General features: G+C 37.5%; 2 protein-coding genes and 4 long non-coding RNA genes across 6 annotated transcripts; 3 read left to right on the top strand and 3 right to left on the bottom strand.

The window, feature by feature from the left end:
* Positions 1 to 237: 237 nt before the first annotated feature.
* LOC133393048 (putative nuclease HARBI1) lies at positions 238 to 2892 on the bottom strand. Its single transcript, XM_061656219.1, has 3 exons — positions 2286 to 2892; positions 2153 to 2230; positions 238 to 1050 (listed from the first exon to the last, which is right to left on the bottom strand). The coding sequence occupies exons 1-3, from the start codon at positions 2658 to 2660 to the stop codon at positions 262 to 264; spliced, it is 1242 nt and encodes a 413-aa protein (XP_061512203.1). The 5' UTR covers positions 2661 to 2892; the 3' UTR covers positions 238 to 261.
* On the top strand, positions 2885 to 4131 carry LOC133393053 (uncharacterized). Its single transcript, XR_009765976.1, has 3 exons — positions 2885 to 3029; positions 3094 to 3401; positions 3484 to 4131. It is a non-coding gene; the product is annotated as an uncharacterized LOC133393053 (long non-coding RNA).
* Positions 4132 to 5866: 1735 nt separating this feature from the next.
* On the top strand, positions 5867 to 6297 carry LOC133393052 (uncharacterized). The gene is made up of 2 exons (XR_009765975.1): positions 5867 to 5998; positions 6064 to 6297. It is a non-coding gene; the product is annotated as an uncharacterized LOC133393052 (long non-coding RNA).
* Positions 6298 to 7871: 1574 nt separating this feature from the next.
* LOC133393058 (uncharacterized) lies at positions 7872 to 10165 on the bottom strand. The gene is made up of 4 exons (XR_009765980.1): positions 10055 to 10165; positions 9901 to 9992; positions 9275 to 9811; positions 7872 to 7974 (listed from the first exon to the last, which is right to left on the bottom strand). It is a non-coding gene; the product is annotated as an uncharacterized LOC133393058 (long non-coding RNA).
* Positions 10166 to 16664: 6499 nt separating this feature from the next.
* LOC133393050 (uncharacterized) lies at positions 16665 to 19298 on the top strand. Its single transcript, XM_061656230.1, has 4 exons — positions 16665 to 17104; positions 17193 to 17574; positions 17664 to 17971; positions 18036 to 19298. The coding sequence occupies exons 1-4, from the start codon at positions 16987 to 16989 to the stop codon at positions 18287 to 18289; spliced, it is 1062 nt and encodes a 353-aa protein (XP_061512214.1). The 5' UTR covers positions 16665 to 16986; the 3' UTR covers positions 18290 to 19298.
* LOC133393056 (uncharacterized) lies at positions 19289 to 24665 on the bottom strand. Its single transcript, XR_009765978.1, has 2 exons — positions 20559 to 24665; positions 19289 to 20449 (listed from the first exon to the last, which is right to left on the bottom strand). It is a non-coding gene; the product is annotated as an uncharacterized LOC133393056 (long non-coding RNA).
* Between the last annotated feature and the right edge of the window lie 578 nt (positions 24666 to 25243).

The raw sequence follows: 25243 nt of genomic DNA, 5'->3' as shown, positions 1-25243 counted from the left end.
TACACACACACACACATGCACACACACACACACATACACACACACACATGCACACACACACACACATACACACACTCACATACACACATACATACACACAAACACAAGTAACGTGGCAAAACAAGTGCATGGTGCATTGAAAAAAAGGGTCCTATCTTAATGTCCGATACTGTATCTGATGAAGAAGGGAAACAAAGAAAAACAAATTCATTTCTTTCCAAGACTAAATGGGGATAATTATCTGTTTTGTTTCTTGTTTTATTATCTTAAACGATTGTTGTTCACGAAGTCCTTGGCCATGTGAATACGTATATCTCTCAGTGTATTAGAAGGCCGGGATGAAAAATACTCTAAAGGAGCCAACGTGTCATTACTCCTCCAATCACCTGCCACAAGCCTCCCGTCAACAACTCTATCAAATGCCGTTGTAGGAGCATACAAAGTTCTTGACGATCTTTTGCAGAGAAAATTATGCAAATAAATTGTAGTTAGTACAACTTCAGTAGCTTTTTCTGGTTGAAGTTGAATTGGGGTTTGGTATATCCAGAACCGATTGGATATGTGGCCTAAAGCATTTTCGGCAACCGTACGGCCACGAGAATGACGATAATTGAACACGCGTTCAATGCTGCCCGATGCATGTGTCCCAGGAAATGGACGGATACAATAATCCGTAAATGCAAACGCCTGATCGCCGAGTATAAAATACGGAACGTCTATTGCATACGGCACACGCAATGGCTTCGGCTCCGGAATATTCAACTGTTTGTTCTCGAATTTGTGATATAATCGAGTGTTTTTAAAAATTCCACCGTCAGAAATGCCTCCTTTGCCTCCAGCATCAGCACACAGGAAATTGTAGTTAGCATCAACTACAACCATTAACACAATGCTATTAAAACCCTTGTAATTAAAATATTCAGAGCCGCCGTGATTGGGTTTTCGAATACGGACATGTTTGCCGTCGATGGCACCAATTGCATGTGGAAAGTTCCAGCGTCGTTCAAATTGCTCAGAAATATCGAGCCATTCATGTCGCGAACACGGCGTCTGTAATTAAAAAGGAAGAAAACTTGTCTTAAATATCATCAAATAATCAATATATTCTTTTCATTTTGTAGTGATATTATAGTATTCATAGGTGAAAAGTTATGTTTTTCTAACAGAACTATTCAATCTTTTTTTTTAATTTTTTTTTCAGATAACTGTTCCACAGCCTCCAGCCCCACTTCCAGCCCCACTTCCAGCCCCACTTCCAGCCCCATTTCCAGCCCCACTTCCAACCTCACTCCCATCCCCACTCCAATTTCAATCTTCCCCGGAAGATGATTATTTCCTGGTCGGAATGGATGATGTTGAAATCATCCATTTCGATCATGAATATGAGCCTTCCATCCCTGTCCCTGGTCCCTCCTCATCACTCCCTGGTCCCTCCTCATCACTTCCTGGTCCCTCCTCATCGCTCCCTGGTCCCTCCTTATCACTCCCTGGTCCCTCCTCAATACTCCCTGGTCCCTCCTCATCACTCCCTGGTCCCTCCTCATCACTCCCTGGTCCCTCCTCATCACTTCCTGGTCCCTCAAATTCCACCCCGGTCAACCCAAGGAAAAGAAAGCGGGATAATGAGCTGGACGAGGTCCTCATAAAAAGCGTCAACCGGCTGATGGAGGAGACTCTTGCTGCCGCAAATAGCAGAGAGAACACGTTCGGCCGTATGGTGGCTGATTTTTTGCGGAGGTTTACCCCTCAGGAGCAGGATCGGGTAACCTCCAAAATTTTGCGACTCCTGCTTGAAGAAGAAGAATCGGTGATGGCTGCTCGGGCCAGTGAAGAAATGTAGGAGAAATAAATTTTGTGAATTGTTATAATCCCGGTTATAATGTTATATAATCCCGGGATAACGGACTGGCAAACGAAAGGCGCGAGACTGTGAGAGGTTTCGGACAGTCCTGAGGCAGGCCAAGGCCGCAAAGTGGTTGTAGCACCGGATAAGTAAGTAAGTAAGTTAAAATTTTAAATATATCATCAACTACAAAAACATGAATAAAATGTAGTAATATTAATGAGTTAACTATTAAGCAATACGGCAAAGCCGTCCCTCCTGAATAAAAAAAATGAGTTAAGTAAACAATCATAATACTCCTGGTCTTACCTTAACATAGGCACGTAGAGCCTCTCGAATGCATTTACACACTTCCATTACTATTTGGGCAATGCATGGACGAGACACCTGTAATAAGGATCATTTAATATTTCTTGCTCTAGCAATGCTGAACTTCACTTACACGAAACATATACTGCAGGCCTGTAAACGTTTCGCCAGTTGCCATATAACGCAACGCGATTAATACCCTTTCCTGGGTAGTAATCGCTTCCCGCATGTTTGTATCCATGCGCTCGATCATAGGACGAACAAGCCCCACCAAAAAGTCGAAATCTTGCCTATTCATGCGAAGGAATTTCAGCAGCATCGCACCTGTACGTTCGGCAGATACATGCTTTAGCACATCGTTTCCAATTTGCCGGCGCTCCATAAACAACGGTTGAACCCAATAGCAACGGCGATTTGCTGGCCGGCGACCGGCTTCCCTAGCTTCAGAAGCCTCTAACACTTTTTCAACTGCAGAGAGCCACGATTTGTTCATTAGTAGTGAGTCCATTTTATTATATTAAACTTTCTTCGACGTTTTTATAAAATATCAACACAACACACAATGGCATCCACATCAACAATCCGCCGGTAACAACGATTTGACAGCAAGTTTACGCATCAGCGCTATTGACCGACCAAAAACGCCGTCACACGAAGCGTAAACTTTTTGACAGATGTTTTGATCAAATTCCAAATTTACGCCAAAGTTTACGCTTCGTGTGACGTCCCTATTAAGGAAGTTCTTTAAAGCTAAAGTCCCTAAAACAAAAAGAACTTTGCTAAAAACTGAAGCCGATATTAAATCAGAAATTACACCAATTAATGGGGGTAAATTATGGTACCGTGGCATAGAAAAAGTGCTTCTTAAATATTTTGAGTAAGTATTTTTTAAACATATTGGTACTAAATGAAATTTCTCATTCGATGTGTGTATATTACAGAGATATTGATCCTGAACCGGACATATTTACCATCGATGTTTCTATCGACGGGCTTCCACTGTTTAGAAGTTCCCGTAAACAGCTTTGGCCAATACAAATAAGGGTGGTCGAATTACCAAAAGTTCCACCATTTGTCATTGGAACTTATGGAGGCCCGAAGAAACCCCATAGTATTGGAGAATTTTTGAATCCTTTGGTGAAGGAAATAAACGATCTCCAAAAAAGAGACCTTCAGTTTAAGCATAAGTTGGTGCCAATGTTTCTTCGGGCTTTTATTGCAGATTCGCCGATGCGGGCCACTTTGAAAGGTATGTTTATGATTTTACTATGGAAGTAATTATAGCTTCCATACCATATGTTTCACCAACTTTTTCATCCGTATATTTGCAGCTACAATGAATTTCAATGCAAGACATGGATGCTTGAAATGCACATGTGTTGGGACAACAATTCAGGTTGGACCTAATAAAAAAAAATTATTTTAGCTTCCATCGATGCACCTCCACGCACGAACGTTGGATTTAGGCAAAGAGATGACAAAGCTCATCATAAAGAATGGTGCAGTCCTTTGGAAGCCATCGATGACTTTGATATGGTCGAAGGAATGCCAGTGTCCGACAGGTTGCATTTATTGGATGAGGGAATATTCCAAAAAATACTAGTAGGGTTTTTGAACAACGTTTTCGAACTATTAGGCCATATTTATCCTCGTCAGAAGGAAGTAGTATCTGCCTATATAATCAAAATTAGGCTTCCCTATGATATACCTCGTAGAATTCGGTCCCTTGATGAAATTGCGCAATGGAAAGCTACTGAATACCGTATCTTCTTCCATTATTTAAGCGTAGTTATACTAGAAGATTTTTATCAATATGAAGGTTCATTTAACCATTTTTTGATGTTATTTTCTGCGATAACTATATTTTCTTCAAGGGCCCATCAACAATATTGGTCTCTGGCAAAAATAATGTTGGACGAATTCTTTAGACACTTTGGGAAATATTATGGACGTTCTAACATAACCAGCAATGTTCATAACCTTCAGCATGTTGCTCATGAAGTTGAAAAGCTTGGGCCTCTGGATTTATATTCCGCATACGATTATGAAAATAATTTAAGATTTATTAAGCAAGACGTAAAATCAGGCACTAATATAGTTGAACAAGTAGCTGGTCGTCTAACCGAACGCAGTCAAGTAGTAAAAGCCAAAAACATCGTTAAACTTATACACCCGAGACTTAGACCAAACAGCCGTTTCTTTATTACCGAGGATTTTTCCCTTCACACACAGTTCCAGAACCAATGGTTTTTAACTGAAGAAAGGAACTTTATTAAATTTGTAAAAGCAAAGAAAGATGCTTGTGATTCCTTTATAATTGTTGGCGATTTAATCGAATCATGTGAGGAACTTTTTAATGTAGTGTCTGATGAGGACAATGTGATAACAGATATACATTTATCATCGACTGAAATTTGTATCTACAAAGTTAAGCTTAATGTTTCTACAATAAGGGTAGAGGTCCCCTGTACATCTGTGCTATGTAAGCTTGTTCCAATTTTTAAACCATCGCGGTCTTTATTGCAAATGCCTGTAAGGACAACACCCCAGCCAAATTCAATAGCTTTATTTCCTTTGTTACACACGTTTTGGAACGCATAATATGTAAAATAGTTTATTAAAAATTATTCAACAAAAAACAAGTAGTTTATTTATTTACTAATCGTGATTTTAACTTTAATAAATGACATGATTTTTATTAATTTAAAATTTCAGTTAAATAAATAACTTTGGTTTTTGCGGCACCGCATCGAACTCAAAATAGAAAAGAGCTTATGGGTACCAACTGTAAAAGTAAACGAACGAACATATTTTAATAGTTCACGTATATTTAACTAAACATTAATTATAGAGCCCAGGTCTATTCCATCTCTTATAAAACTAATATGTTCCTAACAAAGTAATAGTCAACAATACTAAAATAACTTTACTAGTTCGTTTGTTTTTTGTTTCGCTTGTGCGCTTTATGCACTACGCTTTTAGTTATTCCTCTTGTTAAGCTTGCACTTTTTGCATTACTAATTTTGTTTTTTAAGAATTGCTCGACATCTTTTTCTGTTGTCTGGGCACCTCCTTGTGTAGCAGATTTGATAAGCTGCAACTCCTGCAAAATGTTTTCTCCAGGATTGTTCGCCATTTTGTTCTTGACTGTAACATTACCAAAATATTAAATGGAAATATTTCAAAAATTTGTGGTAACTACTTACTTTTGTGTACTAAATAATCGTTTAACTAAGCGTATTGTAATCGTAAAATTTAAGCAGTCCACAATCTGTTTCGGCGTACATAAACAAGTGCATTCACGTTTGAATCTTCAACATTGAATGGAAAAGGTTTTGCATGAAAAACAGTCAACCTTTTGTCATAGTGAGAATAAAAATAATTCAAGTGAATATTTTCTTAGAGATTGTTAAATTATTTCGCCGTAAAGTTATAATTTAGAACATATATTTATTTCTGATTTAATTTTATTTTAAAATAATGAGGACAATGCCCAAATAGTTTTAGGCTTTAAAAAGAAATATAACACACATACACCATCAATAATATTGACATTATGGCTGCTGTCACAATCATTGACCGACCTGTCTCAAAGCAATGTTAGCGCGTTTGACAGTTCCATCATTGTTGGTGTTTGCAGCAGCCATGGCGAGCAAAGGAAATCTGTTGGCCGAAAAAGTTGTCTTTACAAGGCAAAATAGTTAGCTCATGTAAGTTTAATTGTAATATAATGTCCCATTAAGTATTTTTTAACAGGTGTGTCGCAAATTCTAAGCGTGATGTGAATAACAAGACGGAAAAAGGATCCTCGAAATTGCTCAACATCTAGCAATCAACAGCACCATGGTATGTTGGAAAATGTCTTTCCCGATTGTGTTTATTTCCTAATTTGTTTGGGTTATTTATTCTAGCTTCACTGCATTACCAATAAATGCATTTATTCTACGCTGTGCCATTCAACTATGGTGTAAAATATTTCATGAACACACGGAGGAAATCATCATACGAAGAAGTGCCGGTACAGAAGGAAAAAGGCCCCCAAAAGAGTGACAAATTAGTCGATGAAGTGAAGATTATTATTATAATGCGTTGTAAATTGCTTATTGTTACGTTAAATGTTAAAATATATCCCTTTTTTGAAACGATGGAGTGTTTTATTTTGCATTTGGGGCTAGGAGCGGGTGGTCCGGGGTAGGAAACGAACGAAAAAGCGGGGAAAGGGGAGCTGGGCACTCATAGACACTCAAAATCATGTCGCGCGCTTGCTTAACCGCCGTCTTCCTTTAAGCAATCGTTAAGCAAAGGTTAAGCAAACGCGTGACGCGATTTCGCGTCGCGGGGTAACCAAGGATCTTTGAAGACATTTTCAATACAACAGCGCAATAAGTAAACGGTAAAAATGTAAGTCTAATATAAATACAACGTTATGGCGAGTATAATTTTACGAATATATCTTTATAGGGATGAAACGCAGATCATAGCAATAATGCATACACCGCAATGGTCTGGAATTTTGGCAAGATTGTTGACTATGACCATAATGCGTCGCCGACGTATACTTTGATCCATTAGGCGCTGGTGGATGAGGCCTACAATGGTTCAAAGAAACGAAGCAGGAGTCAGATTATTGAACACTTTAATGGAGGAGGAATCCAATTTTGCAACACTAAACTTGCTAAGAATGACGAAGCAAGACTTCGACCTTCTGCTTTCATGGACCGAACCCATAATTCGTATACAGGATACAAATATGAGATTGGCTATTACTCCTAAAGAAAGGCTCTTAATAACTTTAAGATACCTTGCGACAGGTGATAGCTTTGCAAGTCTTCATTATTTGTTCCAGGTAAGAAATAAAATAAAAATCAGCACAGTTCATAGCAAGTAGCAAGTTCATAATTTTATTTCATGTGTCTGTTAGATCAATTGGTCGTATTATTCATCAAGTATGTAAGGCCATTATAACTGCACTCAGCGAATTTGTTCAGGTAAGCATGTGTTAAGCAACATAGTGTTACTGCAAAGTTCAATTTTATTTATATTTAATTTTTAATTCTAAATTATGAATTAATTCTAAGTTTAATTCATCAAACTTAATATTCACCTAAACGATCATTTATAATTCTTAGAAGTTGGTTGAAAGTTTCTTTTCTGTTTGAAGAGTCCATCAACTGTAGCAAGTTGCACAGCACCCTTCCATACTTCAATACGTCTTCGTCATGGTTGTATGTATTTGCAAATACTTCCTGGACCTTCCCAAAAGTATTTTGTCTTCTTTCGGCTGGAACTCTCTTCATCATTTGTAAAAATGCAGTAGACATTTCAACCGCTTCTGGATCTGTTATCTGCGATGTTTGATTGGTCAGATTCCTTAGCAATTGTACCAATTCTGCATCATTTTCAAGGAATTCAGCCATTTGTCTTCTTCTACCGTTTCTTACTTGCGCAGGTCGTCGATTTCGACGGTTTGATGGTTCGGAAGGCTGCAATCGGGATGTTTGTGAAACCGAAGATGGTGGAGTAGATGATTGTGTCCGAGCTTCCTGCGTTAACTGTTGTATGGATGGTTGGTTGTTTAGTATATTACTGATCGATATTCTTGTCGACGACTCCGACATAACTGGGTGTTGTGTGTTTTGTATTGGAGTATTTGGTAAAACCCCCAATTCAGCAGTTTGTTCTAAATTATCTGGCGTAATAGTAGCCCTGACGTCTATTGGAGAATTTGGATCCAGAAATATAGGTATTTCTATGTCTGAAGTCTCTTGGTGTGATGTAAAAGGGTTTGATGATGATGATGATGATGGCCAGTTCCTTCCCATCTGAAATATAATCAAAAGAAAAGTGATGATAGTTTTAATTGTTTCAAATATAGTTATATTTAATGAAAACATAGGTATAGTTATGGTTTCTATCACAATTTAACTATTAATGATGAAATTTAATTTTTAGATTCCATCTACACCGGAAGAAAGGATGCAAATTTCTGATGAATTTAACACACATAGAACACATAGAAATAAGAAAGCCACGTAACAGTGGAAGTGAATACTATAACTACAAGGGTTTTCACAGTATTGTGCTATTAGCAATTGTAGATGCTAATTACAATTTTTTATATGCAGATGTAGGATGTCAAGGTCGTATATCTGACGGTGGTGTTTTTAAAAAAAGTGCTATATATCCCCAATTCGAAAATAATATTTTGAATCTCCCCGAGCCTCAAATTTTAAGTACGCCTTATGTGAAAAAAATGCCTTATGTTCTACTTGGAGACAAAGCATTTGCTTTAAGCAAATATTGTTTACGACCCTTCAGTGGCACTCCTCCCAGCTGTCCAATCCAACGAAACTTCAATGTGTGCCACTCAAGATCTAGGGCAATCGTGGAAAACACTTTTGGCATTCATAACAGCCGATTTCGAGTTCTAGATAAATGTGTACCTTTGGAACCAACACATGTAAAGGAAATAGTTCTCGCTACTGTATATTTGCACAATTTTATTCGAGCTAGTCATTCGGGAGACTTATACCTCGCACAAGGAACAGATGCACAAAATAATGGCGGGACAATTAACGGATCTTTGCGCTCCGAAACAAATTCAGCACCACCCCTAACTAGATTAACCTTCAAACGAACTCAATGATATGAGGATGCAATTTGCAAACTATCTGTTTAATCATGAAAGAACTATGTTTTCATTTTGTTAGTTTAGATGATTATGTATAAATGTTTGAATTAGAGTAATGCATGTACATATTGACAGTTGAATATAAACGGAATAAAAAATGAACTACTACATAAGTGGAGTACAATATTTTGAAGATGGATTTATCAAGACTACTGTTAAAAAATACGAAAACAAAAGTTAATCATTCACATTTTCTACACTATCTACTACAACTAAATACAGTGCAACGCTGTTTATTCGGGTTCGGATGATAAGAGTATGTTTTTTTTTAATTTTTTCAAAACATATACCTTGCAAAGGATGCCAATTTTGTATTGAGCTGTCATTTCTAAATAGCAAAAATACACGGACAACCGTATGAAAGGTACCTGGATAAACGATGCTCCACTATATTTATGTTGATTCTATAAACAAGAAATTGAGAAAATTACCGTTTCTCTGCTTTAGCCAATCTTCAGAAGGATATCTGTCGAACTCCTGTCAAACATATACGGAATTGACGATTCGATGGGTTTGTGGATAGGTAATGGTCAGAGAATCGCCGCAAGTAGCAAGAAATTAGTTTTCTCAATTTTCTACTTGTTTGGGGTATTTATATGAGATATTGTTGTTTGTTGACAAGGATAATCATTATTTAATATTATTTGAAACATTTGGAATAAAATTGCAAGCGGCGATGCGGCAAATTAGCAAATGCTGTTAGGCCGTAAATATATTACGCGCGTTTCCGCGCCCGCATATAACGATCCATCCATAGAAATGGAATATCATTCGATCGCGAAAACTCGGAAACGCAGAGATACCTCTACGGAACAGTTATACGCATTTGGACGTGCCCAGGGAAACGCGCGTGATGTATTTGCGGCATTATAAACTTCAATACCCATACAAAAGCATATGGCGAGTCTCTGACCGTTACCTTAGTTTTCCATTACTTACAGTTATGCAGTTTGAATAGTCCGAAAGAGCTGATGTAGATATACGATTAAAGAATCATTTGAATGTAATATTTTGAAATATTTTGATTATTCGTTATGCGGATGTAACTTTTACTTACGGTGTCCATTGTTGATGCAGTTTCCTTTACATGATGCATAAAATGCATTGCTCTGTATGCAAACCATTTTGGTTTATATATGCTCGATGAAGCTGAAATTCAAATCAAACATCAAATATTATGGAATGTCGATGATAAATGAACAGTTACATACATGAACCAGTTGTGGTATCCTAGAGTACAGCTAAGAGAGTGTGAGGGAGTCAGTCAGTGTCGGACAACGAATAAAGCTGGATGTGCGTCCCTGTACAGGAGGAGAAAGCTTGTGGTTGGATTAGAAGATATCACATTGGCGATCCTGCCATGATATAATCAGAAGTGTATTGAGAGTGGTGTGATGGTGCAATTTTTCGGTTCATTTTATTTGTTTGTTTGTGAGTCGGGTTTAGCCTATGGCCACATTGAAATACGTTAGCAAATTTGTCGGCTGAGTCGAGTTTAGCTCATGACCTGCGCGAGAACTACGGTAAAAAGTCTGTGCCGGGTTCGGCCCATGGCCAGCTAAGAAGCTCGTATTTTATTGAAATTAGTATATGTGTGAGTCGGGTTCGGCCCATGACCAATACAATGTAGTACTGACTGAGTATGCGTGAATACGAGAGTATGTGTGAGTCGGGTTCGGCCCATGACAAACGTGAAAGATCTTGTTTTATAATATGTGTGAGTCGGGTTCGGCCCATGACCAATACAGGGTGGTACAAGATCAGCGAGTTGCGGGCAGGAAGGCATATGAGTCGGGTTTTGCCCATGACCAAAGATATTGTACAGTCTAAGTCGGGTCCGGCCCATGATTTGATTTTAAAATAAAATTATAATACAGGTTTGATATATAATACATCGGACTCTACGAAATCATAGAAGCAAGATAAAGCTCTTAAGCGAGACAGGAAAATTGATCATATTTTTTCCTAGTTAACGGGTCACCCTGTGTTTGTTCGGCCTACAAACAATCACATATGTAAAAGCGAGAAGGCATGTTGGCTCGCATGAGTTGGGTTGTATGGCGCGACTAAGTAAAAGAAAACGCGGGCGCGTGGTGGTACGCTTGTGTGAGTGGAGCGTGCCAGAAGAAGCGTAAGTAAGAAACATCGGGCGAGCGTTGTACTAGTATTGTAATTGGTGTGGGTAACTAAATGACATCGGGACAGGGATCTTGATCCCATAGTGTGCGTGCATTCTCATATTGAGCCGTTATTCTTCGTTTGATCGCTGGCAAGAGTGGAGGTAGAAAGTAATTGTTCATTAGTGTCTTTACTGAAAAAAAGGATATAAAAGAATTCAGAAACGATGAGCAAAGGCTGGAAAATAAGTGATGTTGTGGAAAGTGGCAAATCGGTGGATGAAGTACCGAAAGGATCTAATGAGTGGCTGTCAGGCTCATGGCCATTGCGCCAGTTCGACGAGACAATTTCCACTAATAAGCGTAAGGCCGAGTGGATTCGTTTTCGCGACCAATTCGAGAGAATAGTGGCATGTAAAACACCAGTGGATCCGGAAACTAGAGTTGCGGGCTTTAAAATTTTTGCGGGAAGCTACCTGCTTAGTATAATTGAAATGCAGCAACGAAGCTTAGCTCCTAAAACGCAGGATGTTTACAAGGACACGATTATGGCTCTAAATGAATATTTCAATGATTTATGCGACTCATCAAAGGAACGTCTGAAGTTTCGGGAAATGAAAATGAAATCCAAGGAACCATTTGCGGACTGGGTGCTCCGTTTGGAAAGACAGGCAGCTTTGTGTGAGTTTGTTGGAGTACAGCACGAAGAAGAAATGATGCAGGCAGTGACAAGGCGTTCGATTCCGGATATAGCGGATAAATTATACGAAATAGCCAGTGTGTTTGGGAATAATTTGGAGCGAATTATTAGCCATGGCAAGCATTTGGATTTTATCCGAACAGAGGCTGAGGAGGGGAAGCTGGGCGAAATAGAAGAGTCGTCGAAAAACGCTGATTTGGACCAGCCACCATCTTGGAAACCTGTAAACGCTATACGCAAAGTGAAAGGTTCCATGCGTCGATATAAGCCGTATGAGACAAAATGGAGCAATGGTAGAGGAAATGGATCCCAACGTGACCGAATGGCCGGGAGAGAAGAGCATCAAAGCTGCTCAAAATGTGGTCGTGTTCACGCTTGGGGCCGCTGCAAGGCGTTCCTGGCAAAATGCTATGCTTGTGGAAAAAACGGCCATTTTGCGGAGTTTTGTTTTTCTACAAAATGGAAGACAGGAATAAAGGACATGAAACGCGAGGCTGAACGACTAAACCAGGTAGAAGTCGATGGTTAAGAATGATTTTTTTTGTGCTTGTTTGGAAAAAAAGCATAGTAAAAAAAAAAAAAAAAATGTTTATATATATATATATATATAGGTATATATATATATATATGTATATGTATATATATATATATATATATATATATATATATATAATGAAATAAATAAATTCATAAAAAAGGGAATATAATAAAGGAATTCATATAACTGTACTCATGTTATATCATCTGGTTTTTTTTTTGTCCTTTTTGTTCTAATATTTTTTCCCCGTTTTTTTTTTGTCCCTCTCTAAATTTTAGCTTTTAACTGGTGATAAAACATTTTTGCGTGATCCTCGAGTTGTGGAATGCATTATCGGCTCAATTAATTTCAACTTTCTGGTAGATTCTGGAGCAACGGTAAATACACTTACTAAGGAAGGATGGGACAAAATTAAAAAAGAGTGCAGTTCGGTGATTCAAGAAGTGGTACTCCATCCAAAGGAAAATTTGAAAGGCTATGCTAGTAATCGGCCGTTGGATGTAATTTGTTCGTTCAAGGCATTTATCGGTGTACAGAACAGTAAGCTACGACAATTAGCAAAGTTTTTTGTGGTAAATGGGACAGAAGTGTCTCTACTCGGATTTCATACTGCTGTGCAGTTGAAATTGCTTAGAATAGGCCTTAAAGATAATCTAGGAAGAAATCTAGAGGAAGTATATTGGGCTGGAATTGAGCCTAACGGAGAAAAGTATAGGAAAAGTAATCAAGACTGGAATATGAGTACAGTGGATAAGGGTAACACCAATCGTTCCGATGAGTTTCCGAGAGTTCAAGGAGAGCCAGTCAAGTTCAGAGTAGATAGCTCGGTGATTCCAAAACAAATTATTAGATACAATGTGCCAATAGCATTTGAAAAAGCGGTTAATGAGAGGCTTGCGGAGATGGAGAATAAGAAGATCATTGAAAGGGCTGATGGCGTAAAAGATAAAATAACATTTGTTTCACCAATGGTGTTAGTACCGAAAGGTCCGAAAGATTTTCGGATGGTGATAGATTATCGGGAGGTAAACAAAGCAATTGTTCGAGATCCTTATCCAATGCCATCGCTCGAAAAAGTATGGGCAGAAATTCCTTACAACGGAGGCAAGTTATGTTTTACTAAACTCGACATAAAGGATGCATATTTTCATGTGGAACTTCATGAAGACGTCCGCCATTTGACTACGTTTATGACGGCAAATGGATTGATGAGATTTGCCAGGTTGCCTTTTGGATTGTCCTGTGCTCCTGAGATATTTCAAAGCGTCATGGAAAGATTGTTTTCCAAATGTAAAAATATTATAGTATACATGGATGATATACTTGTTTATGCTAGGACATTGGAGGAATTAAAGGGATATGTAGAGGAAGTGGAAAAAGTTGTTATGATGAATGGTTTAACCATTAATGAAAAGAAATCATTATATAACCAAGAAAGGGTGGATTTTCTAGGGTTTACCATTGATGGGAGGGGTATATTGCCCGCAAAACAGAAAATATCTGAAATATTAAGTTTCGAGAGACCGCGGGATGTATCGGAATTGCGAAGTTTCTTAGGTATGATTACTTTCATCAGCCCGTTCATAAGGGGATTTTCGCATAAAACGAAACCGCTAAGGGACTTACTCTCAAGAAATGTTAAGTTTGAGTGGAACCAAATTCAGCAGGAAGCGTTTGAAGAATTAAAATTGGCAGCGGAAAATGATCTGATTAAAAGAGGTTATTTTTCCGAAGTGGACAATACGATCCTTTATACAGACGCATCGCCTTGGGGATTAGGAGCTGTTTTAACTCAGGAGAAATTTCCAAATGGTGAAAGGAGAATCATAGCTTGCGCGTCCAAAAGCCTCACTGCGGTAGAAAGCAGATACCCACAGCTACACCGTGAGGCATTAGCAATTGTATGGGCGATGGAAAGGTTTGCTTATTACCTAGTTGGTCGAAAATTTACATTACGATCGGATAGCGAAGCATTAATGTTTATGATAAAAGGAAAACAACGAAAGGATATTGGAAAGCGGATAATGTCCAGAGCCGAAGGTTGGTTCTTGCGAATGGACCATTTTGATTATAAATTTGAACACGTATCGGGAAAAGAAAATATTGCTGACGCTGCCTCTAGAATGGGCGAAAAGAGAGATGATCCTCAATTTGGTTATCTAAAAGAACCTCAGGAATTGTGTTTGGTAGAAACGGAGGTTAATAGCATCAGTGAGGAGCTAGTTGCGATGACATCGTACGAAGTATGCGAAGAACAGCAAAAGGATAGGGAATTGCAGTTGGTAATGGAATGGCTGGATAAGAAAGAGAAATGGCCAGAAGAAATTCGTAAATTCCAGCCTTTTTCAGAGCGAATTGTATGTTATGGGAGGCTCATTGATGAAGCAAGAAAAACTAGTACTGCCTACGACGCTTCGCGAAAGAGCAGTAAGTTTGGCGCATCAAAGCCATCCGGGGATGTCTACGATGAAAAACTACCTGAGGCAAGGCTTATGGTGGCCTAATATGGATCGCGAAGTCGAAGTTTTCGTTAAAAGTTGCCCGGAATGCCAGCTGATTAAAACAGTTTGTAATACACCCCCTATAACGTTGACGGATATGCCTAAGAATGCATGGGATTACGTTTCCATGGACTTAGCATCCTCATCTGAGGCTTTACATTTTAAAGCATTAGTGCTTACTGACAATTACTCGAGATTTTTAGTAGCGGTACCAATGGAAAAAACGGATACGGAAGCAATGAAAAAAGTAATTCGTAGAATTTTCAATACCTATTACATACCGAAAACACTAAAGGCGGACAATGGTCCGCCGTTTAACAGCGTGCAGTTCAGAGATTGGTTAAAAGGGGTGTGGGGAGTTAAACTAATTCATAGTACTCCATTAAACCCAACCGAAAATGGACTGGTGGAGAGAAGCATGCAGGGCATAAATAAGATTGCAGCAATAGCTAAATTGGGAAAGTTAAATTGGAAAGAAGCGCTAGCCGACTATGTTGCAGCGTATAATTCATGGCCGCACCATATAACTAAGATACCCCCCGCTGAACTAATGTTTGGCAGGGCAGTTAGAGGCGTGTTGCCCAATTTGAAAGTCGATTCAAGTCAAAAGATGGATGAAGAATTGCGGGATCGAGACAAGATAGCTAAGTTTGAGCGTAACGCAAAAGAGGATATTAAGCGCAATGCTAAGCACACGAGTATCAGAGAAGGAGACAAAGTGTTGGTCATGCAGCAAAAGAAAGATAAAGCGGACACTGTATACAAAAACAAGTTTTTTAGAGTAACGAGTCTTGCTGCTCCGGGGAGGGCGACAGTGAAAGATTTGGAAAATGGCAAGGAATATGAACGAAGCGTCAAACATTTAAAAAAATATATAGAAAGGAAAGAGAGTCAGAAAGGTAGTGTAGATGTGGAAGAGGAGGCAACGGGAGTTAAATGTCAGGATGACCTAGTGGATGATGTTTCATCAAATGAGCTTGAAACTAAGCAACAGCGGCCAGTTGAAGGATTGTGTGGTACGGCGGTACCGGAATTAGGATTCAGAAGAACGAGAGAGATTCGGCAACCGAATAGATTTAAGGATTATACCATGTAAGAAGAAAAAGCCCAATGTGGTCATTTGCATTCAATATATTAATATCTAATCGTAGTTATGGATAAAATACATTCTTGTAAGGGGAGGATGTGGTATCCTAGAGTACAGCTAAGAGAGTGTGAGGGAGTCAGTCAGTGTCGGACAACGAATAAAGCTGGATGTGCGTCCCTGTACAGGAGGAGAAAGCTTGTGGTTGGATTAGAAGATATCACACCAGTCACTTTACTTTTTTGTTCCTTTGCATGGTAGAAACGGAAAGAGCCACAAAGTGACTTCCATTTCCTCACCAAACAGTCGACAGGTGTATCTAAAATTACACTAATTTCACGCCATGCGTCATGCTGTTTGGTTTTATTTTGAAAGCCTGAATTTTTTCGGTTCCATATGCAGCTTCTTTCTTCGATCAAACTTATCATGAAAAGAATGGTATCTTGATCCATATCCACATTCTAAAACATAAACAACATTCATGGGTATTGTGGAAAAATTAAACACGGAAAAGGTAAACAAACCACTTACCACCGCTTCTATTTTTTGCTGTGTAGCTAATGGTTCCATTTCTTTTAACATTCGATGCACGGGATCACTATTTTTAAATAAACGTTTGTTCCTGCTTGCTGTTGTATTTGCTATTGCGTAAATGGTGCTGTTAAACTGATGACGGAATGTTTTCTTTCTTGGATGTTTACTTTATATCAATTATTTTCTTGATGCAATTATTTTTCTTGAAAATATAATTCGAAGTTTTATTTTCTCAAATTCATATATGATTATATTTTTGGAAATTCATGAAAAAGCATAATTTATCTATTAAAATATAATATAAGACTAGAGAAAATATATAATAATCAAGATAAAGCAACAACCGCAAACATACAATAACCACAAACATGACCCTGCTAGCATTGAATGACTTCAAAGTCATTTAGAAGGCATTTAATGCTTTAAATGCCTTACAAGGCGATTTGCATGAACTTTCCGAATTTTTTCACCGCATCGAAAATTTACTTGATTTGCTTGAAAATTTCAAGAAAATTTAAGGTTAACGTTCTGTAGCTCTTCCTGTCATGAAATGGTTTCAATCAGAATCATCCCACATGATTTTGTTTACATTTTTGGAGCCAAACAAAACCAAGCATTACATTTGTTTTCTAAACGTTTTTTACTGTGTGGATTAACTTGAGTCCAAAAATGGAATACTCGAAACGAATAAGAAAAACTGGAATGCTTTATAGAGCACAGGCTACTGCAGCAAAGAAGAGAAAATTAGAGGAATCCAAGAATTCTGCTCCAGTTGCAAGCAAAACATGTAAGTGGGTAACCATTAGAGTGTTCTTTTATTTCATAATCTTTAAAATAACTTTAACCAACAACAATTAATATTTTATTCGTAATAGCCGAAGACATCCTACACGTTACTCCGAATAATGATAATCAAGATAGAATGGACAACCCAGCCATAAACATGGTAAATGAGGAAGTAAATGTGTATGAGGAGGATGCAATCGAGGGAGAATCAGAGGATGAAACGGGCGAAGAACCCGACTTTGAAAATATGAGCATGAGTGATTGCCTTAAATTTTGGGCCTTGTCAACAAACGCTCCACATGCATCAATTAACATGCTGTTAAAGATTTTTAATCTGAAGACAGCATACGGCTTACCAAAAGATGCGAGAACTTTCCTAAACACCTGCAAATATCGCCCAGAAATAACTAACGTGAAGGATGGAAAGTTTTGGTACAGAGGAGTTGAGGAAAGCATGACCACTCACCTACGGTAAGAATTTTAATTTTGTTTACGCCTAATGAAGCTCTAGCAAACCTAAATGTTTTTTGTTAATTTGTATTATCAATGTTTAATTTTAGCTTTACGAAAGTTCATGGTTCCGAACTGTCATTGAACATTTTTGTAGATGGGCTGCCATTACACAAAAGCAGTAGTTCGCAGTTTTGGCCCATTCTGGCGAATATTCATGAAATGCCCCACATTTCCCCTTTTATTGTCGGAATATTCCACGGAACGTCGAAGCCAGACAGTTTAAATGACTATCTAACGCAGTTAGTTGAAGAACTGAATGATTTAATGAATCGAGGCATTATATTAAACAACAAAAAGTATGACATAATAGTGAGAGCTATTATAGCCGATTCGCCAGCAAGGTCATTCATCAAAGGTGAGTGTTTTATATGCATGTTTTTTACATAATTATTTTAGACTAAAAATGCTCTATATTTTAGGTGTAGCATATTTCAATTCAAAATTTGCATGTTTGAAATGCACATGTGAAGGAGAGTTTAACGAAGAGGGAAAAACAACAATATTCAAAGGCATTAACGCTCCAAAAAGAACTGACGAGCACTTTCGCGGTAGCGTGTACGCGGGCCATACCAAGCAAATAACACCTTTACTTGATTTAAATAACTTTGATATCATAAAAAAACATCATAATAGCAGAGTCTCTCCATTTGATAGATTTTGGAATTACTCGTAGATTACTTTTAGGCTGGAGGGACGGAACTTTAGGCTATGCAACAAAGTGGTCAGCAGCACAAATTGAGGAAATTTCCCTGTTGTTAAAAAATGTTAAACTTCCCTGTGAGTTCAATAGAAGAACACGCGGTTTAGAGGATTTAAAGCATTGGAAGGCATTAGAGTACAGCCACTTTCTGCACTATATAAGTATGGCTATATTACCCAATAGGTTGCCAGAAGCTTATTTTGAACACTTCAAATTATTTTTTTGTGCTGTAATGCTGCTCTCTTCTAGATATTTTGAATCAAATTGGGCTCTTGCCGGAGAAATGCTGAATCAGTTTGTTTTAGGCTTTGGATCTTTGTATGGAGAGAGATATATGACAAGCAATGTACATAATTTACAACACGTTTATGATGATGTTTATTTTTTAGGACCATTGCCCTCTTTGTCGGCTTATCCATTTGAAAACGAGCTACAAATTATAAAAAATATGCTTAGATCAGGAAACAATGAGCTAATACAGGTTATTAAAAGGCTCTCAGAATTGGAAAGCTTTCACATTAACACTCGTGCTAGAACATGTAACGCAAGCAAACCTATGCTAGAAGTTAAACCAAATGGAAATGTGGTTCTCCGTATGGATAATTTTATTCTTCGGAATGATGAGGTAAATTCGTTTTTCTTAACTAAAGCTAATTGCATCGTTCAATTTTGTAACGCAATTCAGGATCAACACGGTATCCATGTATTTGGAAGAAACTTTACAAAACAAGTTGATCATTTCGAATCACCCTTTCCATCAAGAGTGCTACACATTTATCAAGCCTCAATGAACGATAGAATATCTGATGCTGTGAAATTTGACCTTGATAGCATCAAATGTAAATTAGTAAGCATAAAACTGGGAATTAATCAACCTTTTTTATTCATCCCTTTAATCCATACGCTTAAGAAATAATATTAATCTACACATATTTACAATATCATTAGTAGATATTAATAAATTCTATGTGATTTTTTACTATTCAACACACTTTTTATTTCAATCAATTCCGAATTCAATTAGATGGCTACAATGTAATCAAGTGTTTAACAAATGTTATCATTTTCATCTACAAAGTATTTTTTTGTCTTTTTATGCGACGTTGGTTTTCTTATACCCTGAATATTAAGGAATCTTTGTTTAGCATGTTTCAATTTTTTCATAAAAAACTGTGCCACACTCTCATCTGAAACTACTACGTTCTGTGTGCTTCCTACTCTTTGAAAAAGTTTTTGAACATTTTTGTAAGCTATTATTGGAATTTTGGAACAACTCTTGCCTACTCCAGTCCAGCTGCATGTAGTTAAGAATTCTTTATCAAAAATTAAATCGAGTGTACTCAACATTCTACTTTCAGGGTCGATGTCACTGACCAATGAAATCAAATTTTTTACGACTTCCTCAAAATATTCTTCATTAACTAGCTTTATGTTGAAGCAGTCTAAGTCTTCTTCATTGCTTATTGTTTGGAATGCTCTGTTCGCTGTAGTAGTTTGGTGCTTGTTATGGCTATTCAAAATTACATCCAGCTGGCGTTCAATAACTCCTAATCTTTTAAACATTTTCTGTTGGCCTTCCAACAACTGCTGTAGAGCCCATTTTTCCTCTTCTCTAAACGTTTTGCAACGTTGACAATTTTCTTCTATTCCTTCTTGGTGCATTAACCATTCCTCTTCAGTATGCGTAACATCGCCAAGCATGTCTAAATATTCTGATTCTTTGCATTCATTTGATTCTATCACACTATCTTCAATAGTTTGATTTATGTTTTCTAATGTTTTTTGGGAAAACATATCTTTATAAGATGGAACATTTTTTTTTTGCGGCTGCCATCGCTTCATAATCGCTTGATGAATCTCCGGACATTTCTGCCATTATTTTAGTAGCATCAGCGTAATTCTGAATGTTATTTCGCTTCATAATACACTGCTGCCTGGACCATCCTTTAGAAGGAACACTTTCAGCATCACATAATAATGTTGAAATGTCGCGTATGTTTTGATTTGGCCAAAGTAAGTATGTCTTTCCTGAACTGGTTCCCTGCACCCACGAACTTGGAACTGCACTCAACTCTCCATGGCCTTTTGGACCATGGGTTTCAACGACACAAAACGCCATTGCTGTGGCACCACCTAAAAATAAACACATTAATGAAACACCTAATCACTTCAACGTAGGTTACTTGTTTCGAGTTTTGCGTTGAACCATCGCAAGACACAAATAGAGCAATGTAATACTTACGGTCATAGATCAGGAAAAGTCCTAGGTTCAGTTCTCTTAGCCGCCGTTCGTCCGATGAAATAAAATGGAATCTGTTGAACAGCACCAACCCATGAGCCAATCTAAACACATTAACCCATGGCATGTACTTGTCAAGACCACACAAATTCGCAGGCGAGAACTGAGAACAATGAACAGCGAAACACCACACAATACATCTCGAAACACGTTGCATTCGGAGAATTCCTCACGGTAGAAGAAAGACCCGGCTAGAGATAATGAAAAAACAGAGCAATGGATAAAGCTGCATCTCCCCCTCTTTCGCTCGTTTTGTTTTTGCAAACTTTCGTTAACAATTCAACGAATCTTGAGAATGACAGATTACACTTCCTGATTTTTTGCACCGGGGTATTTGAAATTCAAATGAAATGTTTCATGAAAGTTCATGAAAAATTCAGAACAAAATATTTCATGGAAGTATTTCAAAGGCATTTTATTACTGCTAAATGCACTGCTAATCGCCTTCAATTCGCCGGCGATTACAAGGCGATTAGAAGGCATTTAACGGAAATTTGCGGGTAGGGGAGTTTTAATTTCCAAGTAACAAACCATAACCGCCCTGAATATGAAATTGTTTACATTTTTGAGCATACGTCAAATTTTGTCACTTTTTGTCAACTTTTGTCAACTTTTTTTCCTGGCTGCTCCAGGTTACAAAATTTTGACAAAAGCTCAAAAAAGTGACAAAAGCTCACATTTTGAAAAATTTGTCAGCATTTTGTCACTCCCGTGGCCTTTCGCTTTGTCGTGGTTTCTTGCAAATGATTTTTTTTTTGTACATCTACATCTCGATCTTCTATTCTTTCACTTCCTTCATAGCATTAGTAACTTGATGGTTGTATCATAGATGTGCTCCATCTCTCCACGTGTTCTGAAATCCTATTGCGTGCAGTACATTTCCGTGTCTCGGCCACCTCGAAGGACTTCTCTGCATCATGATGCAGGGTACAGTCCTGTGCATTACGCTAAAGATAAGCTGCAAAAAAACATTATTTTTTCAAAATAATTTCATTTCTTCATTTAACATTCCCAAACTCCATATTTATCCGATACATGCAACTGTCTGACTCATGTCAGACTTTTTTTTGCAAAGTAGATTCCTACTCCAACGCTTACTTATTTCAACATCTCAAAGCCTATTTGACATAAATAACATATATTCTACATATTTACAGTAATGTTCGATTCTTGTCTTATTTACTTCTTCTATTTATCACAATTCCTACAATAGGTCGCTTCTACGAACTATCTTTTGTATCTATACTTCTTGTTAACTTTGCTCTTCATTATTTTCCTAACTCATTCCGATGCATATTAGCTTTTGTCAGTCTCACAACCATGATCAATATACATTACATAATCTTTCATTACATTATTATGGACATTATCTTTCAGATATCATCTTAGCTGGTCTTACGGGCTGGTTTTACAAACTTGAATCCTTTTTTTGATCTCACGTATAATCTATTGACCTGCGACTTGTTCAAAATGTTAGTCAGTTACTCTTTATTCCATGAAGGAATGATTTTTCCTGCACCAAATTTTGCTATCTACACGTACTGGAAGGTGTGGCAAAACTATCAAACATGTTATTGTATATGCTCTTAAATTTTCTTCTTTCTTTTTTTTAACCTTATGTTTCATTTTGTCCGTAATGAATTTTCATTTCCCTTTTTTGCGATGTAAGATTGCAACTACTTTAAGTAGTCATTATGATATCTTTTTTTAATTGTTAAGCATTTAAAAATTAATTTCCCATCCCATTTTAATAATCTTCATAATCAGCCTGTTACTCTGTGTTGTCCGTGTGTATCAATCTGTTAGTGACTTCATTTCGATTAATTTAACCTTCGCTCGCGTAGATAATGTTGCCCATTTGTCCAATGATATGCCTGTCTTCTTCTAATTGCTTTGGCTACTATCCTCGATGGAGCCTAATTGTAATCAGCTGTTTGCGTTGACCTTATTCGACCCTACTTCAAGACCTTAACCGAACTTATCGCTAATTTGCTCTAAATCAGGTACCAAAATCGGTCAGTTAGCTGTCAAATTGGACGTCTTTTCATCCTAGCAGCTATCATAGCAATTAGCCTAGCTCCATCTGGAATGGGTTGAATTTGGAATTGGTCGATCTGAATCTGGAGATCTGGACAATCTATCTGGATTGCTATTATAGCGAGTAAACCCTTCGAGCCAATGTTTTTTAACTTGTATCCTGTTATCAATTTTGGTATTGTATCATAAGCATAGGAAGAGCAATGATTCCCTCTAATATTTTTTAAATACTCTATCATTACCACAAACCTCCAAAGCAACTGCATTCTTAAAATACTACATCTTGTTGGATAAACACAATAACGATTAATGAAATCAACAAATTGATTATTTTTCAATCTCCAATAGCTAGATCCATAGTTTATAATCAAGTCTTCTAATCTATCTATCATCATGTGCATTTCGGGTGAATCACAATTCTGTCGTGATGTATTTGGTTTGCAAACAAATCCCGTTTGTTTAAATACATGCATGACTAACGATTTTATGTAATTATTTTTAACAGTAGGAATAATTCCCCGATTTTCGTTCGCATTACATTACTTTCTTTTAAATTATCAACAAGATTTCTAATTAACAAGACTCTAACAAAATTTGCCTATTGTATTTTATTTTATGCATCAAAAGAGCCTTATGTCAGTCAGCACCACATCTAATTTTGTTTTAATTCTATTAAATGTTATCACATAATACAAACTATCTGTACATTCTTTTCGTTTTTTATCTTTTCTTTGATTGAAGTTGTTTTTGAATACCTTGTTTTATTCTTTTTTTAATTGTATTTATTTATGTTGCTTTAACTATCTCCAACTTATTCGTTATTATTTTTGTTTACTGTATCGTGTCTCTCAATTGTATTTTTCCTCTAAATCTTCAATTTTATTCTCTCTCTCTCTCTCTCCCTCTCTCTCTCTCTCTCTCTCTCTATCTCTATCTTTATCTCTCTCTCTTTCTCTGTCTCTCTCTCTATCTATCTATATCTCTCTCTCTCTCTTTCTATGTCTTTCTCTATCGCTTTTTTTATGTGCAACTGTGCACTTCACATAACTGCCGGAATCGCATTCTTCTTACCGCACATAATCACATTCAAGATGTCACGCACATTGAGCTTCTCGCGCTTCCAGCCACTCTTCTGACTTGATTTCTATGATATGGAACCATACCGGTCTAACATTAGTTTTAATGCGGCACTTCGGAATTCCTCGGTCTTGCCTTTGGTGCTACATACTGGATATTCATACTAGCTCATACTGGACTCACATTCTCATTACAATATGGCACTACAGATTTCTCTGGACTTGCCTTTTGTGCTACGGAATTATACCGGACTCACATTAGTTTCAATACGGCACTACAACATTTATCGGTCTTGCCTATTGCGCTACGGAATCATACCGGACTTACATTCTTATTACAATATAGCACCACGGATTTCTCCGGGCTTGCCTTTTGTGCTACGGAATCATACCGGCCTAACATTAACTTTAACACGTTACTTCGAATTTTTCGGACTTGCCTTTTGTGCTACGGAATCATACCGGGCTCACATTCTCATTATAATATGGCACTACAGATTTCTCCGGACTTGCCCTTTTGTGCTACGGAATCACTTATGTGCTACGGAATCATACCGGGCTCACATTCTCATTATATGGCACTACGGATTTCTCCGGACTTGCCCTTATTGTGCTACGGAATCACACCGGACTCACATTAACTTTATTACGGCACTTCAAATCTTTCGGACTTGCCTGTTTACTATGGAAAAACTGCGCTATGGATTTGTAAACAGACTCGCATTTTATTTGTTTCGGATTGCTGTTCGCTACGGTCTTCGACCGGACTCGCATCTTCTTTTACGACTGTTTGTTTTTATAAACTATTTTTATTTGCACTGCGGTCTTTAACCAGACTTGCATGCTTCTTACCCAAATAGCCACATTACGACCACAAGGTCGGAAAAAAGTCTTATAATTTTGTTTTCTTCTATTATCAGACTCCACAGTCTTAAAAGAAAATTGGTTCTGATACTTGCTATTTTATATCATGCAGATAGCTGAAAACCTAAGACAACAACCGAAAAAATCGAAAAATTTTCACGGTTGAACTGTTTCACGAAACTTTCATCTTCATTAACGGTCTTTTCAAGTTTTGTTGCATTGTCGTTGTTATTTATCGAAGATTTTGACAAATACAGAAAGAATCAAAGAATGCTTTGACAAATCTTGGCGTGCTACGGTGGGTGATTGTTGTACAGTGCGTGGTTGATGTGAAGTAAAAAATAAGTATAAACTAAAATTAATTAACCAAAATGTCTGATGAAAATTACGCACGCAATATGAAAAAGAATGGTTTGTTGTACAGACGAAAAAGGAAGTTGGAAGATTTAAGAAAAGAAGAAGAGTGTGGTGCTGCTGCGGAATTCGACTATACCGATACGACTGATGGTTTGTGCTATTTTCCTTTTATTAACCATATCAGATTGCATGAATATACGAATTGTTCTTTTGTTGCAGGTATGGTGCAACCAAACAGTGACATTACAGCTAAACTTCTTGGTGAAGCATCTTTTCAAGGGGATGGCGAACAAT

The sequence above is a fragment of the Anopheles gambiae genome, chromosome X, assembly GCF_943734735.2.
Source record: "Anopheles gambiae chromosome X, idAnoGambNW_F1_1, whole genome shotgun sequence".
NCBI classification, from domain to species: Eukaryota; Metazoa; Arthropoda; class Insecta; order Diptera; family Culicidae; genus Anopheles; species Anopheles gambiae.
The sequence above is the reverse complement of the archived record's forward strand: the minus strand, read 5'-3'. Positions and strand labels throughout refer to the sequence as shown.